This window comes from Eimeria necatrix, genomic scaffold, assembly GCF_000499385.1.
Source record: "Eimeria necatrix Houghton genomic scaffold, Enh_scaff275, whole genome shotgun sequence".
Classification (NCBI taxonomy): domain Eukaryota; phylum Apicomplexa; class Conoidasida; order Eucoccidiorida; family Eimeriidae; genus Eimeria; species Eimeria necatrix.
In genome coordinates this window covers 12304-30243 of record NW_013653309.1, presented here as the reverse complement: position 1 = coordinate 30243, position 17940 = coordinate 12304, and the positions used below count along the sequence as shown (strand labels likewise).

General features: G+C 60.4%; 2 protein-coding genes across 2 annotated transcripts; both read left to right on the top strand.

The window, feature by feature from the left end:
* Nucleotides 1–1157: 1157 nt before the first annotated feature.
* ENH_00037490 (hypothetical protein) lies at nt 1158–1733 on the top strand (the record flags this gene model as incomplete). The annotated part of the gene is made up of 1 exon (XM_013580540.1): nt 1158–1733. The coding sequence occupies one exon, from the start codon at nt 1158–1160 to the stop codon at nt 1731–1733; it is 576 nt and encodes a 191-aa protein (XP_013435994.1).
* Nucleotides 1734–7824: 6091 nt separating this feature from the next.
* ENH_00037480 (hypothetical protein, conserved) lies at nt 7825–17564 on the top strand (the record flags this gene model as incomplete). The annotated part of the gene is made up of 2 exons (XM_013580539.1): nt 7825–13293; nt 14169–17564. 2 exons carry the CDS (start codon nt 7825–7827, stop codon nt 17562–17564), a joined length of 8865 nt encoding a protein of 2954 aa, XP_013435993.1.
* Between the last annotated feature and the right edge of the window lie 376 nt (nt 17565–17940).

The following is a 17940-nucleotide window of genomic DNA, read 5'->3' as shown; positions in this document are numbered from 1 at the left end:
TGCTGCTGCTGCTGCTGCTGCTGCTGCTGCTGCTGCTGCTGCTGCTGCTGCTGGTGCTGCTGGTGCGCGGGCTGCTGCTGGGGGCGGCCGAGCTCGCGCTCTGCGGAGGCAAGGCGCTGCTGCTGCTGCTGCTGCTGCTGGTCGACGAGACGCTGCTGCTGCTGCTGCTGTATGGAGTGGCTGAGCTGCTGCTGCTGCTGCTGCAGGGGGTGGCTGAGCTGCTGCTGCTGCTGCTGCTGCTGCTGCTGCTGCTGGGTTCCACGTCGAGTGGCTCCCAATTATGCTCCCAGTAAACCCGGTAGCAGCGCGGCAGCAGCTGCAGCAGCTCACGCGCCACATTGCTGCTGCTGCTGCTGCAACTGCTGCTGCTGCTGCAAGTGCCCGAGCAGCAGCAGCAGCTGCTGCTGCTGCATGCTGCTTCCGCAACGTTGGGTGCTGCTGCTGCCTTTTGCTGCAGCGCATGCACCACCAACGCCGAGGGAAACTCTAAAGTGAGGGGCCCCGCGGCTGCTGCTGGAGCAGCAGCAGCAGCAGCAGCAGCAGCAGCATCCCGCGCTGCAGCAGCTGCTGCAGCAGCGTCTCGTGCTGCAGCAGCAGCAGCAACTGAAGCTTTGCAGCTACTCAGCAGACACGCTATGGGGGTCTTCGGAGGAAAGTCAAGGGGGGGGCCCCCTGGGCATTGACCCAAAAGTAAAATGCTGCTTCCCCCCAGTCACACAGTTTAAGCAGCTGCGCTGGCTTGCTGCTGCTGCTGCTGCTGCTGCTGCTGCTGCTGCTGCTGCTGCTGCTGCTGCTGCTGCTGCTTTCAGAAGGGTTCTCCTGTGGCAGCAGCCAGCGGTGGCGTTTGCCGGCGACGATGCGGCGCCTGAGCTCGCTCAGGGCTTGCTGCTGCTGCTGCTGCAGCTGCTGCTGCTGCTGCTGCCGTTGCCGTTGTTGCTGCTGCTGCTGTTGTTGCTGCTGTTGCTGTTGCGGATGCTGCTGCTGCGGCGACTGCTGCTGTTGCTGCTGTTGCTGCTGCAGCTGCTGCTGTTGCTGTTGCTGCTGCTGCAGCTGCTGTTGCTGCTGCTGCAGCTGCTGTTGCTGCTGCAGCTGCTGCTGCTGCAGCTGCTGCTGTTGCTGTTGCGGATGCTGCTGTTGCGGATGCTGCTGCTGCCGCAATGGGCTGCGCTGCCGCTCCTGCATATCTTCGTTCACATGTTGCTGCAGGTGCAGCACGGGCTGCTGCTGCTGCTGCTGCTGCTGCTGCTGCAGCTGCTTCTGCTTTTGCTGCTGCGGCTGCAGCAGCTGTGGCGCGACGTACTCATGACCTCGAAGCGTTGCTGCTCCAGCGCTCATGGCTAGCATGTGCTGCTGCTGCTGTTGCTGCTGCTGTTGCTTCTGCTGCTGCTGCTGCTGCTGCTGCTGCAGCTGCGGCGGCTCTTGTGGTTGCTTCCCTTCTTGCCTCCCTCGTCGCTGCTGCTGTGCCTGCTGTTGCTGCAGCTGCGGTTGCTGCTGCTTCGGCTGCTGCTGTTGCGATCCGCCCTGAGGCTGCTGCTGCTGCTGCCGCGGCTGCTGCTGCTGCTGCTGCTGCTGCTGCTCTGTCTCAAACTCGCTGCTCTGCATGCATAGTGGCCCAAGGCCGGCGGTGGAGAGCATCGCGCGCGCTGCTGCTGCTGCTGCTGCTGCTGCTGCTGCTGCTGCTGGGCTGCTGCCTCCTGTCGGGATTCTGCAGGAGCAGCGTCTGCTGCAGCTAATGCAGCTGCTGCTGCTGCTGCAGCTGCTGCTTCAGTTGCTCCTGCTGCAGCTGTTGTTGCTGCAGCTGTCGCTTCCCTGGAGCAGCAATTGTAGCAGCAGTCGCGGCATCAGCAGCAGCAGCAGCAGCAGCAGCAGCAGAGTGTTGCTGCAGGCGTCCTCGCTCTTGTTGCTGCTGCTGCTGCGGCGGGTGGTGTTCAACTGTTTCAGTTTGCGCTGCTGCTGCTGCTGTTGCTGCTGCCGCTGCTGCTGTTGACGCTGCTGCTGCTGCTGCTGCTGCTGGGGGCCCCCAGTCTGCTGCGCAGCGAATTTGCTCGCAAACAGGGTGGCAGTTTCTGGCCACGTAAACCCTAAACCCTAAACCCTAAACCCTCGTGATGAAAAACAAAAAAATAAGAAGAAGAACCCGCTGTGGGGCGCACGTTTCAGCTAAACCCTAACCAGGATGAGGGTTTAGGGTTTAGGGTTTAGAGTCTACACCTAGCAATTTCGAATCGACCTGCAGGCAAAGGCGTAAAGAAAAAAAAGCGAGATATATTTCGCTTAATCGTTGTTAGAGGGTTTAGGACCTAGGGTTTAGGGTTTAGGGTTTAGGGTTTAGGGTTTAGGGTTTGCTGCACACGGGGGCTCCAGCAGTACTGCTGTCGGCCCAAACCCCACATAAACCCTAAATGCGCGGTTTATTTTTCTCCAGCAGAAACTTCAACTAGCTTAAATAAAAAGGGAGAAAACCCTCAAGCCTAGTGAACCCTAAACCCTAAACCCTAAACCCTAAACCCTAAACCCTGAACCCTGAGTCAGCAGGCGCTCTCTTACCAGCTTCGCCGTATCAGACGTTCTGCAGTACAGCAACTCCCTCTGCAGCCCTCTAAACCCTAAACCCTAAACCCTAAACCCTAGACTCAGAGCTTTGGGCCCTCAAACCTACCCGCCAAACCCTAAACCCTAAACCCTAAACCCTAAACCCTAGCAGAGCGCGGCCGAAGAGCAGTTCCGAAGTCTAGACAACTGAGTTTTCTCAACTGAGCTTCCAGTAATGCTCCGGAGACCCTTAGGGTTTAGGGTTTAGTGGCGAGAATAGCCGCAAACCCTAAACCCTAAACCCTCAGTCCTAAACCCTCGCTGCTGCTGCTGAATGCACTGACAGTGCGAAGTGTGTACACACCCCAGTAGCAATACAAGCAACGCAGCAGCCGCCGTAGAGGGTTTAGGGTTTAGGGTTTGTGGTTTAGGGTTTAGGGTTTAGGGTTTAGGGTTTAGCTCCCAGAGCTCTGCCGCTTCCGCTGAGGGCCTGCAAATAAGAAAGACTTTGCTACAGCTAGCAGCAGCAGCAGCGCGAGCAGCAGCAGCAGCAGCAGCAGCAGCAGCAGCAGAGTTACGTGCAACTAGCTGCAGCCAACTGCAGCTTACTGAAGCCAACTGGAGCTAACAGCAGCAGCAGCAGCAGCAGCAGCAGCAGCAGCAGTTGCAGCAGCAGCAGCGTCACGAGCAGCAGCAGCAGCGGGAGCATCAAGAGCAACAGACACCCCAGGAGCTGCAGAAGCAGCAGAAACAGCAGCAGCAGCAGCAGAGTTGCATGCAGCTGAGTGCAGCAGCAGCAGCAGCAGCAGCAGCGAGTGGCGCCACTGCATGTGTCTGAGGTGTACGTACAGCGCAGGAGCCTACGCAGCTGCAGGGGAACTTCCAGTTAGTGAGTCCAAGAGGGTTTAGGGTTTAGGGTTTAGAGTTTAGGGTTTAGAGTTTAGGGTTTAGGGTTCAGGGTTTAGGGTTTAGGGTTTAGGGTTTGGCCATGGCTGCCTATACACTCGAAGAGCAGCCGTGTGAGTTCCCGAGCGTGGAGTTGGGGTGTACGTACACCTGAAAGTCCGCTGCTGCTGCTGCTGCTCTTTTGGGGCTTTTTGGAAATCTGGAAAGGCCCAAAAAGGTCCATTTAAAGGACTTTTTAAAAGAAACTTTGAAGAGGTAAAAACCCAAAAAGAAAAGAAATAATTGCCCCACAAAAACGCATGCAGCGGGCGCTTGTGGGGCCCCACAAACCCTCAGGTGTACGTACACCTCAGCCCAAAGGCCAATTTTCGCCGAAAAATTCACAGCGCAGCTGTACGTACACCAGAATGCATGCAAAGTTGCTGTCTTGAAAGATATTTGAAATCTTCCATTTGACAACTTCAAATAATGCTCCTTCTTTCTTGCAATCTCCAGGAACTAGAGTGGCACAATTTGTGTCAGAAAGTTTTGCTTCTGGGTTTGCTGCTGCTGCTGCTGCAGCAGCAGCAGCAGCAGCAGCAGAAGCGCCGGCGGATATTTGCGCTGCTTCCGAATAAGCTAAGCACTATGCCCTAAGCCTTAATCTTTAAACCCTAAGCCCAAAGCCCTAAACCCTAAGTTCTGGACCCTAAACCCTAAACCCTAAACCACAGCAGCAGCAGCAGCACTGGAGGATATGTGCGCGACTCCCGAATAAAGGCAAATCCCAATTAAGTCTTTTTTGCGGAGACGAAATCCAAAAAGAATTCAAAAGATCTAAAACGGAATTTTTTCGCCATCAGATGCTCCAAAAGGTCCTCAAAAAGGGTCCTATAGGGGGCCCTTAAAAGCGCATGCAGTCGAGGGGCCCCTTGGGGGGCCCCTCAAGGGGCCCCTGGAGGCGCATGCACTCAAAGGGGCCCCTTGGAGGCCCCCTTGGGGGGCCCTGTAGGGGGCCCCCCAAGGGGCCCTTTGTGGGGCCCTTTAAGGGGTCTTCTGGGGGCCCATTGTGGGCCCCTTGAGGGCGTTTTGGGGACCCTTGGGGGCCCCCAAGGGGCTCCGTAAGGGGCCCCCTAGGGGTCTTCAAGGGGCCCCTACGGGGCCCCCAGGGGGCCCCCAGGGGGCCCCCTGGGGGCCCCCTGGGGGCCCCCTTTAGCGCATGGAGTGTGGGTTAGCGTAGCTGCGTTTGAGTGTCTGTACAGCTCAGCTTACAAAAAGAACCAAAGACGCGAGGAGCTTTGAAGTTTGCCAAATATAAAAATTTTAATTTTTTTAAATTCAATTGATTTAAAAGTTTGTCTTTTTGAAGAAGAATATCAAAATCCAACTTCCCAAAAGTGAAAATCCGCACAAGTCCTCTTTTGGGGAAATAAAAATATAAATAATAAAACAAAAATATAAATTAAAAAGGCTTTTAAACTTCTAATCTATTGTTAGACTGCATGGGGCAAAGTACCCTAAACCCCAAACCCTAAACCCCAAACCCTAAAACCTAACCCTAAACCCTAAACCCTAAACCCTAAAGCCTAAATCCCACTTCCTGCGCGTTCTGCCTCCAAAGGAGCCAAGTGGCCTTCAGAATATACTTCTAAAAATAATTTTAAAATAATAAATTAATTAAATACTTGTGCAAAACTTGAGTTAAAGGAAACATAAAATGCTGCAGGGCTGGGGGCCCCTTAGATTGGGTCTGAAGTTAATTAATTCAAAATAAACAAAAAAGAAAAAAGTATTTAACAAAACCAAATCAGGGGGCCCACCTCTGCAGTTTATCCCAACTGCGCAGACTGCGCAAACCCTAAACCCTAAACCCTCACCAGTGAGCTACGCGTCACTGGTAAGGGTTTAGGGTTTAGGGTTTAGGGTTTAGGGTTTCGCTTAGACTCCCGTGCTTCTCTCTCAGCTGTGCCTTTCAGACTTTTCAAACTTCAAACTGCTGCACTGCCAAACACCCACAGGGGCCCCATAAGGGCCCCCCTGGGGGCCCCCCACAGAAAGGGTCCTCGTGAGAGGGGCCCCCTTGGGGGCCCCCACAGAGGAGGCCCCACAGGAGGCCCCCTGGGGCCCCTATGGGGGCCTTAGAGCCATTTTCGGGGCCCCCTCAGGGGCCCCTGTAGGGTCTTCTGTGGGGCCCCTCAGGGACCCCTGTGAGGTCTTCTGTGGGGCCCTGAGGGGGCCCCCAAGAAGACATTTCTGGACAAAAAGACCTAAATATGTTTTTGCACGTTAATTCGTGCAGCTTTTGGGGTCTCCTGGGGGCCCCACAGCCCCGCAGCCTAGTTAGCTGTGGGGCCCCCAGGCTATGGGCCAGAGGGGCCCCTGGGGGCCCCTGGTGCCCCTAGGGGCCCCTGGCTTTCTTCAGTGCAGGCAGCTCATAGATCCTTTTAAGGAGCTGAAGACCCCGTGCCAGCAGCAGCGGCAGTAGCGGCAGCAGCAGCAGCAGCAGCAGCAGCAGCAGCAGCAGCAGCAGCAGCAGCAAGAAGCAGCGGCAGAGGAGGCAGCTAACGCCCCTTAGCGCATGCACCGCCTTCTGGGGGCTTTTTAATGGCCTATATTTGGCGGCCTTAAAGTCTTATTTTGAATCCCCAATAAGGGCCCCTTTGGGCCTCCCTATTATCCCCTTAGGGGGCCCCAGGGGGCCCCTAAGGGGCCCCTGGGGCCCCCGTTAAAAGCCCCAAAGTAGTACCATCTTAGAACCCTTTTGTGGATTTTTTCGTGGCTTATTTGGGGGCCCCAAGGGGCCCCCCTAGGGGCCCCAAAGGCCCTATTTAGGGGCATCAAGGCCCCCTTTTGGAAGCCCCAAGAGGCCCATTTAGGAGCCCGAGGGGCCCCCAAGGGCCCCCAGGGGTCTTATTGGGGGCCTTGGGGGCCCCCCTTAGGAGGCTTGAGGGGCCCCATTAAGAAGTTGAAGGGGCCCCCCGCTATCCCGTAGGCGTGGAGGCCTCTGACGGGCGGGGGGCCCCTCAAGGGGCCCCCAAAGGGGCCCCTGAGGAGGCCCCTGCTATCTGAGCTGCAGCCGCATTCTCTGTGTGCTGCAGCAGCCCAGTGTAGGCAGCAGCAGGGGCTGCTGCTGCAGCAAGTGGTGCTGCTGCTGCAGCTGGCGAGTCCTGCAGGGGTTGCAGTGCAGGCCATTGAGAGGCAGCGAGGCCCCCAGAAAGCCCAAAAGGGCCTTTAAGACTTTAAATAGTTTTAAATAAATAATAAATAAACAAAAGAGGAGCAGAGGCAGTTCCAGCTTTCCTGTGTCTGCGCCGGGAGGTGAAGAACACTCGGGATGCCGGGACCCAGAACCTGACTCTCGAGGCGATCTCGGGCGTTTCCTGCAGCTCGAGGCACACCAAAATGGAGGGAATGAAAAGCCTAAGACAAATAGAGAAAAATAAAAGCAAAAAATTCATTGAATTGGGTTATTTTGGGGGAAAACGGGGCGCAGGTCTTCGGGAGATCCGAACACCCGCAACTCGATGTTCTGGTGCAGCCTCGGCGACAGCGGCAGCGCCAGCCGCCGCCGAGGGAAGTGTGCCGCGGAGGAATTCAATTTCAAATTTAAAAATGAATTATAAATTCAAAAAAGTATTATTTGTCGTCGGAGCAGCAAGAAATTGCAAAACACCCCACCACGCGGCAGCGGTCGCAGCGCCGTGCAGCCAGCCTCTCTAGAGAACGAGCCGGGAGAGGCGACAGAGCGGGCTCGCCCGTTTCCTCCTTTTTAAAGAATTGTTTTTTCCTTTTATTTGTTTTTAAATACCATTTAATGCAACTGTGCTGCTTCGGACCCCGCTGTGCTCCGCCGCGGCCGCGAAAAGCCGCTGTCTGCTGCAGTGACTCGCCCCCCTCCTCCCCCCGTGGACCGCAGCAGCTCTTCTGTGTCCTTTTAAGTCTTTTAAATTAATTCCGGTTGAGTTCGAGAGTTGTTCTGCGTGGAGTCTTTGTTGCATGGCCCTGGGCCCCACAGTTCGCGGCTGCTGCCGTGCAGCAGCAGCAGCAGCAGCAGCAGCAGCAGCAGCCGAATTCGCCGCTGCAGCCGCCCCAGAAGCGCCCGCAGCAGACGCAAGCAGCAGCAGCAACGCCCAGCAGCACGCAGCTGCAGCAGACACTAGCAGCTGCTGCATGCAGCGTTGCAGCCAGCAGCACTGACCGCTGCAGCAGCAGCAGCAGCTGAAGCAGCTGCAGCAGCAGCAGCAGCAGCAGCAGCATTCCGAGGTCGCTGCATTCGCATCTCATGGCAGATAACCCGCACCACTCCTTCCCCAAGGGTCTTCTGGACTAGGGTCCACCGTTTGCGCCTTAGGGCCTAGGGTTTAGGGTTTAGGGTTTAGGGTTTAGGGTTTTTCCCAGCCAAAGTTCATGGCGGCCCTTCCATTAAGTGTAGAGGCGGCCCCAGCTGACCAGCTGCGGGGGCCCCACAGCGGTGCTTCTGGGGGCCCCCTCGGGGGCCCCCAGGGGCCCCCCGAGCCTGCGGTCACTTGGGGGCCCCCTGCGACAGCCAGGCTTCGGGGGCCCCCCGGGGTTGCAGGGGCCCCCCGGTCTTCGGGGCCCCCGGGGCCCCTGAGGCCCCCGAGGCCCCTCTTGGTGGGCCCTGGGGTCTTGATTTCCATTGCTGCAGTTCTGTACATTTTGTCTCTTTGTGCTCTGCGGGGCCCCGGGGGCCCCCGGGGGGCCCCCAGGCACCTGGGGGCCCCCCAGTACCCTCAGGGGCGGCGGCTGGCGGGCTCTGGGGCCGGAGAGGGGGACCAGTGGGGCCCCTGGGGGAACTGGGGGGCCCCCCTTGGGGGTACCATTTGTGGGGGCCCCGAGGCTGCAGAGACAAGTTTTGGGGCTTTTCCACAAGCAGAAGGAGACCTAACTAGTGACCCTACGGGGGCCCCTGTGGGGGCCCCCTCGGGGCCCCTCACAGGGGCCCCCGTAGAGGCCCCCTTGGACACCCACTTGGGGGCCCCCCTGGATGCCCCCTTTGGGGAACCCCAGGAGGCCCCCTTGGGGGCCCCCTTGGGGGCCCCCGTGGAGAACCCCTTGGGGGCCCCCGTGGCCGTGCAAATGGGTACCCCGTTGAGGACCTCCTCGAGGGCCCCCTCGGGGGCCCCCGTGGGGCCCCAACTGGGGTCTCCCGTGGGGGCCCCCGTGGTGGGGGCCCCCGTGGGGCCCCACCTGGGGTCTCCCGTGGGGGCCCCCGTGGGGCCCCAGCTGGGGTCCCCCCCCATGGGGGCGACCCCCGTGGGGCCCCAGCTGGGGTCCCCACCCATGGGGGTGACCCCCGTGGGGCCCCCCATGGGGGCCCCCGTGGGGGCCCCCGTGGGGGCCCCCGTGGGGGCCCCCCAGGAGAGCCGGCCCTTTCCCCATTTCGTAAAGAGACTTTTTGATGGAGAGGCACCTCAGGCGAAAAGGAGAAGAACAAATCAAGATGGAACTGCTCAGGCAGTGGCAGTCCTTAGACCCTTTTCGACCCAGGGGCCCCAGGGGCCCCAGGGGCCCCAGGGCACCCCGGGGCTCCAGGGGCCCCAGGGCCCCCAGGGGCCTCAGGGGCCCCTGGGACCCCACGGGCCCCTGGGACCTCAGGCGCTCCTGGGGCCCCAGAGGCCCCTGGGGCCCCAGGGGCCCCTGGGGCCCCAAGGGCCCCTGGGGCCCCAGGGGCCCCTGGGGCCCCAGGGGCTCCCACGTGACCTTGGGGCCCGCGAAGGCCCTGGAGTACCAGGGGCCCGGGGGCCCCACTGGAGCTTCGCTGCTTCTGAGTGGCTGGTAAAAGCTGCGGAAAACTCTCATCTCGCTCAGGGGGCCCCCGAGTCTGGCCTGGGTCCTGATGCCTTCGGGGCCCCCAGCAGCAGCGCAGCCTCCCTGGGGGCCCCCGGGGGCCCCCGGGGTTCTGTGTGGGGCTCCGCCTATGGGGCCCCAGGGGCCCCCGTGGAAATCTTTGGCCCCGCAGCGCCGTGGCTGGTGGGGCAGTCGGGGGCCCCTCTGGGCGCGGGGGCCCCCAGGGGCCCCCTGACGACTTTTGGAGTTCCTGGGGGCTTCTTTGGGACCCTGGGGCCCCCCTTGAACCCTCTGGCAGGCCTGGGTGCTGTGGCTGGTGGGTCTCATGGGCCCCCGGGGGCCCCTGCGAACCCTCTGGGTACCCTGGGGCCCCTGGGGGCCTTCCAGGCCTTCCCCGGGGGCCCCTTTGCGTCCTCAGGGGCCCCCCTTGTGGGCCCCATGGGTGGCCTTATTCCAGTGGCAGCAGGGCACTACGGGCCTTCGGGGGCCCCTCTGGACCCTCGGGGGGCCCCTAGCGCTGCGGCGGTGGGGCCCCATGGGCCCGCGGGGGCCCCTGTGGGGGCCGCCATGGGGGCCCATGTGGGGGCCCCCGTGGGGCCCCCTGTGGACCCTCGGGATGCCCTGAGTCAGCTACATGGCCTTGGGACTGCTGCGGGGCCCCACGTAGCCTCCGTTAAGCCCTTTGGGGGCCCCCTGGGCCCCCTGGCTGGCTTTGCTGCTGTGCCTGGGGCGCCCTATGGGTCCCAGGGGCCCCATATTGTCCCTTTAAGGGCCTTTGGTCAATTAGATGCGTTTGGGTCTGTCCCCGGGGGCCCCTTTGGCCCCCATAGGGCCTCCGTGGGCCCCCCGGGGCCCTTTGGCGCCGTCCCTGGGGCCCCTGGGGGCCCCCTTGGGTCCTCCGGGGCCCCCGGGGCCCCCACGGGCCCTGGGGGGCCCCTTGGGGCTGCCCCGGGGGCCCCCTATGACTCCCTTTTGCGGACCACGCTCTTTGGGTTTCCTATTGCCCCTTCTGGCACCGACGGCCTGAGGGGCCCCCTGGGGGGCCCTTTGGGGGCCCCCTTGGGGGCCCCTTTCGGGGGCCCCTTGGGGGTGCCCCTGCCCTCCGGGGTCCCCGTGGCCTCGGTCTTGGGGGCCCCCTTGTCGTCCGGGGCACCCCCGGCCTCGGGGGGCCCCCTCCCCTCCGGGGGCCCCTTGGACCCTGGGGCCCCCTTGGTCTCGGGGGACCCCCTGGATCCGGGGGCCCCTCTGGCCTCGAGGGGCTCCCTTGTGTCGGAGGGCGCCGTGCCCTCCGGGGGCCCCCTGGACCCGGGGGCCCCCCTTGCCTCCGGGGGCCCCCTGGACCCGGGGGCCCCCCTTGCCTCCGGGGCCCCCCTGGACCCGGGGGCCCCCCTTTCCTCCGGGGGCCCCCTGGACCCGGGGGCCCCCCTTTCCTCCGGGGGCCCCCTGGACCCGGGGGCCCCCATGGCCTCGGGGGCCCCCCTGGCCCCTGGGGGGCCCCTAGTGGTGGGGGCCCCCCAGGGGCCCCCAACGTCAGCGGACTCCGGGAACTTTTCGGGGCCCTTCCTTGTTGTGGACTCCTCCAATTCGGAGGACTCTTCGGGCGTGAGGGGGCCTCCCGAGGGGCCCCAGGGGGGCCCCCTGGGGGGGCCCCCCGAGGCCCCCCTGGGGACGGCCCAGGAGGACCCCCTGGGGGGCCCCCTGGGGGCCCCCATGGGGGAATTTACGAAGTTGCTCCTGGGGCCCCATTGGGAGGCCCCCGAGGGGTCCTTTGAGGGGGCCCCTGGGGATGTTCTTGGGGCAGATTTTGGGGGTGACCCGGCAGTTGCTGCAGCAGCAGCCGATGAAGATGCTGCTGCTGCTGCTGCTGCTGCTGCTGCTGCTGCTGAGGCTGAGGCTGAGGTGGAGGAAGGGCTGGACCCGAATAACTCAGTGACACATTACATTGAAGAAGCTCTTGCTGCAGACGGCGACGACGGTGCTGCTGCTGCTGCTGCACTGGCAGAGTGGGTGCTGGACCCGTTGGCGGAAGCGCCTGCGACTCCTGCTGCTGCTGCTGCTGCTGCTGCTGCTGCTGCGGAGCCCGGCGAGCCAACAGAAGGCAAAGAAGAACTAAATAGCACAGAAGTTTCTTTTCCTTGTTCTAAAGAAGAGCAGCAGCAGCAGCAGCGGCTGCTGCTGGTCCCCAGGGACCGGCCGATCAGCTGCAGCACGGAGAGCACTTTGAGCGCAACAAGCTCGGACGAAGCAGCAGCAGCAGCAGCAGCAGCAGCAGCAGAAGACGAAGACACAGCTGATGCTGGAGAAGACGATGAGGACCCCGAGCTGCTGCCAGATGACCTCGATGAGAAGCTGCTGCTGCTCGAAGCTGATGAAGATGCTGCTAACTTCGAAGAGTGGCTGCTGAATCCTTCCATGGGAATTCCTTGGAGTCCAGAAGCAGCAGCAGCAGAAGACGAAAGTCAAGAAGACACAGAAGACGCGGACGAGGGCCCCCCCGACAGCCCCGCTGCTTCCCCAGCAGCAGCAGCAGCAGCAGCAGCAGCAGCAGCAGCAGCAGTGGAGGAGTGGGATGGCCAAAGGCCCCAGAAGCGAACCCGTGAAGAGTCAGCAGGCAGCCCTGACGATGCTGCTGCTGCTGCAGAGCAGCAGCAGCAGCAGCAGCAGCTAAAGAGGGTCAGGCGGGAAGCAGCGGAGCAGCAAACTGCAGCAGAAGACACACAGAAAGAAGCACGAGGCGATGCCGCAAACTCCCCCGCAGCAGCAGCAGCTGCTGCTGCTGCTGCTGCTGCTGCAGGGCCACCAGAAGCAGCAAATGAAACAACAGAGGAAGAAGAGGAAGAGGGAAAGAAAATTAAATGGGAAAATGAGAAAGGAGAGCCAGAAGATGTGAAAGAGATAGCAGTAGACTCTATGGACGGCAATGCAGAAGAGCCAAGAGCCAGCGGCCAGCAGCAGCAGCAGCTGCTGCTGCAGCTGCTGCAGCAGCTGCAGCAGCCAGAAGAACAGCAGCAGCAGCAGGCGCTGCTGGAGCGGCAGAAGCAACAAAAACAAGAACAACAAGAACAACAACAGCAGCAGCAACAACAGCAGCAACAACAACAAAAACAACAGCAGCAGCAGCAGCAGCAGGAACAGCAGCAACAACAATTTGAACACCAGCAGCCGCCGGAGGGTGAGCAGCAGCTGCAACGACTGCAGCAGCTGCAGGAGGAGGAGGAGGGGGAGCAGCAGCAGCAACAGCTGCTGCAGGAGCAGCTGCAGAAGCACATTCAGCAGCGGCTTCAGCAGCATCTGGAGCAGCAGCTACAGCAGCAGCAGCTGCAGCAGCAGCTGGAGCAGCTGCAGCAGCAGCAGGTGCAGCTGCAGCTGCAGCAGCAGCAGCTGGAGCAGCAGCAGCAGCTGCTGCAGCAGCAGCAGCAACAGCTGCAGAACCCGCAGCAGCTGCAGAAGCTGCAGCAGCAGCTGCAGCAGCAGCTGCAGCAGCCCCAGCTGCAGCTCCCTTCTAATGTCCAAAAGTTCCCTGTCCTTTGCTCCCATTTGCTGGGACTTCTGGGGGCCTCCGATGTTCGAAACTGTGCCCGAATGTCCTCCTTGGATTGTTTGCTGCGGGCCCTTACTTCTGCTCCGGGGGGCCCCCCGGGGCCCCCCACTCTCGAGGGGCCCCTCCCGAGCAGCAGCAGCAGCAGCAGCAGCAGCAGCTCGGGGGGCCCCGTGGGGCCCCCTCCGCTGAAGGGGCCCATGGGGGGGCCCTCCAGCAGCAGCGCGGGGGCCCCCGTGGGGCCCCCGCTGCTGGAGGGGCCCATGTTGGAGGGCCTCAGCGGCAGCAGCAGCTCTGGGGAGCCCCCGCTGCTGGAGAGCTCCATTCAGGGGGCCCTCAGCAGCAGCAGCAGCAGCAGCAGCAGCAGCAGCGGGGGGGGGCCCCCGGGGCCCCCCCCGCTGGAGGAAGCCCTCACCAGCCCCAAAAGACCTGGGGGCCCCCCGAGGGCCCCCAAGCTGAGTGGGCCCTGGGGGCCCCGGGGGCGCCAGGGGCCCCGCGGCCGAGATTCGTACAGAAGGCCCAGAGGTTCTGTAAGTTTGCTGCAGTTGTGTCTTTTTGCTGCTGAAGTTATATTTATTGGACTTGTCTTTTGAAGAGTTTCTTTTGTTTCTTTTTTTATTTTCTTTTTCTCCTTTTAAAGGCTTTTATTTTTCTTTTTTGCTGCACTTTGTTGCAAATGGTATTTCTTCCATTTGCACTTTTGGCCCGCTTTGCCTTTTTTAAGTCCAGAGCCTTTTGGCCCTCTTCATTCATTTACACATTTACATATTTATGTATATTTATATTTATATATTTATATATTTATATATTTATATACTTATATATTTATATACTTATATATTTATACATTTATATATTTATATATAAATATTTATTCTTATATATGTTATTATTTACTTATATATATAAATGTACATATATTGTGAAGTATTTGTAAATATAAAGATGGACAATTTGGTGCCTGATTGTCTCATATGCCTTAAATGCCCCTACGAATAAATATACATAAAGTATTACATATGTATATATGTTTATATACTTGTACATAGGCTTTTTCTGGCTTAAACACTTTTATAAATTCATAAATATATATATATTATTTGCCTAATAGTGTTTAATGTTTCTTTATTTATTTAACTTTCATTTTCTGCTTTAATGCGCATTTGGTTGCATTTAAAATGCGGTGTACGTACACCCCAGACTTGTGCTGCTGCAAGTCATTGAGACTTTGTGCATGCGTTTTTTTATTAATTCAAATAATACTTTTGGGGCTTTTTGCGAAAATGCTTGGCTGTTTGCATTAAATCCTTTTGCAATTAAAAGCGATTTCTTGTTTTTCAAGAAAAGAGTCCTGCTGCTGCTGCTGCTGTTTGTTGTGGCTTCTGTTCCTTTTGCTTCTCCTCAGATACCTGCGTTGCCTGCCCTGCAAGCAGCAGCAGATATAGCGGCAGAAGCAGCAGCAGCAGCAGCAGCAGCAGTAGCAGCTGAGGCTGCGGAAGCCGAAAAAGGCGCAGCAGAGGCAGCAGCAGCAGCAGCAGCAGCAGCAGAAGCGCAGCAACAGAGTCCCCAGCCTGCCCCGTCCGCCTTTTTGGTGCTTGCCGGATCCCCTGCGCCCTCACCAGCAGCAGCAGCAGCAGCAGCAGCAGAGCCTGCAGAAAGCCCAGCAGCAGGACCAGCAGCAGGCCTAGCGGCAGAAACCTCAGAAGCAGCAGCAGGACCTTCATCACCAGCAGCAGCAGCAGCAGGACCTTCATCACCGGCAGCAGCAGGACCTTCATCACCAGCAGCAGCAGCAGCAGAACCAGCATCACCATCAGCAGCAGCAGCAGAACCACCATCACCAGCAGCAGCAGCCGCAGAACCATCACCATCAGCAGCAGCAGCCGCAGGACCATCACCATCAGCAGCAGCAGCAGCAGGACCATCACCATCAGCAGCAGCGGCAGCAGGACCATCCCCATCACCAGCAGCAGCAGCAGGTCCATCCCCATCACCAGCAGGAGCAGCAGGGCCATCCCCATCACCAGCAGCAGCAGCAGGTCCATCCCCATCACCAGCAGCAGCAGCAGAAAGCCCCTCATCAGCAGCAGCAGCAGCAGCCGCAGAGCCACCCCGATCCCCAGGAGGCGCCTCAAGAAGATCCTCGTCATCGTCCGCAACAGCAGAAAGCCCAGAAGCAGAAGCAGCAGAAGCAGCAGAAGCAGCAGCAGCAGCAGCAGCAGCAGCAGCAGCGGAGAGTCCCGCGGGAGCAGCAGAAGCTGAGTGCGCCTCGGTGGAAGCAGCGGGTGACTCGCCAGCGGCGTCTCCGGACTCCGCAGAAGCAGCAACGGACGCAGCGCTGGAAGCAGCAGCAGCAGCAGCAGCAGCAGCAGCAGAAGACTCTTCGCCTTCGCAGTCCGTGCAGCCGTGCTGCGTGAAGGTGCCGCTGCTGCGGCTGGAGGCGCAGCAGCAGCCGGGGGCCAGCGCGCCGTACTTAGCAGCAGCAGCAGCAGCAGCAGCAGCAGGAGCCGGCAGCTCGGGCTGCCCGCGCGAACAGCTGGCCAGCCACCCCTTCTACAGACTCCCCACAGTCCTCCCAGGGGCCTCCGTGAGGCCCTTTGCTGCAGCAAACTTGAGGCCTCTTGGCCTCAAGTCCTCGTGGCCCATGTTGGCCATCATAGCCATAAGGGGCCTCTTGAAGTTGCCGGCAGTTGGCAGCGACTCTTTGCTGCGGCTGATGCGCAGCCTGGAGGCGCTGGTGAGCCACGCGGTCTTCCACAGCGACCCGCTGCCGCAGCAGCAGCAGCAGCAGCAGCAGCAGCAGCAGCGGCGGCGGCGGCGGCGGCGCGGGGAGCCCGAGGAGGAGGAGGAGGAGGAGGAGGAGGAGGACGAGGAGGAGGACGAGGAGATGCGGCAGCTGCTGCAGCAGCAGCAGCAGCAGCAGCAGCAGCAGCAGCACGTGCGGCGGCTGAAGCCGAAAGAAACCGTAGACCGCATGGCCTTCGCGCTGCTCCTCGCAGACTCCCTCTTTGCTGCCAGCTCCGTCCTGGGGCCCCAAGCCAGGAGGGACCAGTGGTGGGGGGCCCTCGTAAAAGCCTTGCCGGACTACAGGGGCCCCACAGCTTCTGCTGCTTACCGGCTGTCAGCAGAAGCAAACAACAAGTTGGCTCTCGCGCTGCAGCAAGCCCTCAACTTCTACCGCCGGCAGCAGCGCCCGCCGGCCTACATTTTGGTGCCTTTGAAGCAGAAGATCCTCTGCAGGGGGGCCGTCCGCAGGCTGGGTCTTGGCAGGTGGAAGGAGTTCCAGAAGGACGACGAGGAGTGGCAGCAGCAGCTGCAGCAGCAGCAGCAGCAGCAGCAGGGGGAGCTGGCCGACGGGGAAGAGCTGCAGCAGCAGCAGCAGCAGCAGCAGCAGCAGCAGCAGCAGCAGCAGTGCGAGGAAGGCGCCTGCAGCGAGCAGCAGCAGCTGCTGCTCAACATCGACGAGCTGCTGCGCAAACGAGAAGAGGCGCTGCAGCTGCAGCAGCAGCAGCAGCAGCAGCAGCAGCAAGCCGCGCAGGACGGCCAGCAGCAAACGGGCGACGCGCTGCAGCAGCAAACGCCGCCGCACCCCCACGAGCAGCAGCAGCAAGCTGCAGAAGGCCCGCAGCAAGCAGCAGCAACTCCCCTCACTGAGGCCGAGCTGCTGCAGCAAATCTCTGCGGAGATGCAGCACAAAACCGCAGAAGAAGTCCGCCAGGAACTCAAGAAGAAGCAGCCGCAGCGCATCTCAGTGCAGCAAATGGAACAGATTGCAGCACAGAAGCTGCAGCAACTCGAAGCCCAAAAACGAAGACAAGCCAGCATGCGGAGTCGGAAGAAGCTGAAGGAACAGAAGCTGCAGCAGCTGCGGCGGAAGCAGCAGGAGCTGGAGAAGCAGAAGCAGCAGGAGATGGAAAGGCGGAAGCAGCAGCAAATGGAAAAGCGGAAGCAGCGCGAGCTCGAGAGGCGGCAGCAGCAGGAAGAGAAGAGGCGCCAGCAGCAGGAGGCCAAGAAGCAGCAGCAGCAGCAGCAGGGGGAGAAGCGGCAGCAGCGGAAACGCCCCAAGCAGCAGCAGAAGAAGAGCCAGCAGAAGCAGCAGCAGCAGCAGCAGCAGCAAGAACTCGAGGAACAGGAACAGCTGCGCTGGCGCGAGCAGCTAGACGAAATCGACAAAGTGCTGCTGAAGCACCAAAGGAAAGCTTTGCTGCGGAAGCGGAGATCTGAGCTGCGGAAAAAGAGAGAGTTGGAGAAGAACTTCGAGGAGCAGCAGCACAAAAACACCGAAGAAAACGAGCAGCTGCTGCAGCGGCTGCAGCGGCTGCAGCAAGCAGCGCAGCAGCAGCAGCAGCAGCGGCAGCAAACGGGAGGGTCGCCGTCCCGCTTGGCTCAAGCGCGGCAGCTGGAGCTGTTGAAGGCGACGCAGCTGGTGCAGCAGGAGCAGGAGCAGCAGCTGCAGGAACCGGACCGGCAGCAGCTGCTGCAGGAGCAGCAGCTGCTGCTGCAGGAGCAGAAGCAGCAGCTGCTGCAGCAGGAGCAGCAGCAGCAGCTGCTGCTGCAGGAGCAACAGCTGCTGCTGCAGCAGGAGCGGCAGCAACTGCTGCTGCTCCAGCAGGAGCAGCAGCAGCAACTGCTGCAGGAGCGGCAGCAACTGCTGCTGCTCCAGCAGCAGGAGCAGCAGCAGCTGCTGCTCCAGCAGGAGCAGCTGCTGCATCAGCAGGAGCAGCAGCAGCTGCTGGAGCAGCAGCAGCTGCTGCAGCGACACTACCAGCACCACCACCAGTACCATTACCAGCAGCAGTAGACGCAAGCCGCAACAGCACGACTGCCTACGAGGAGCTCGGGGAACAGCAGCAGCAGCAGCAACAAGCAACAGCAGCAGCAGCAGCAGCAGCAACAGCTGCAGTACAGGAGGAGCAGCAACTCCTCAAGCCCGAACACAGGCCGCTGAAACCCCCGAGAGATAGAATGCTGGCCAGAAGGCATGCAGTAAGAAGCGTAACCGTCAAGGGTTTAGGGTTTAGGGTTTAGGGTTTAGGGTTTGCAGCGAAGGACCCCTGCAGAAGCCCTGAAGGCCCGCAGAGCCCCTCTTTGCGGCTTGTTTGGATTTAAATGCTTCATTGTTCTGAATTTGGCATTTGTTTGCAAAAGTTTCATTTGAAATAAAAAAGAAACTTCAA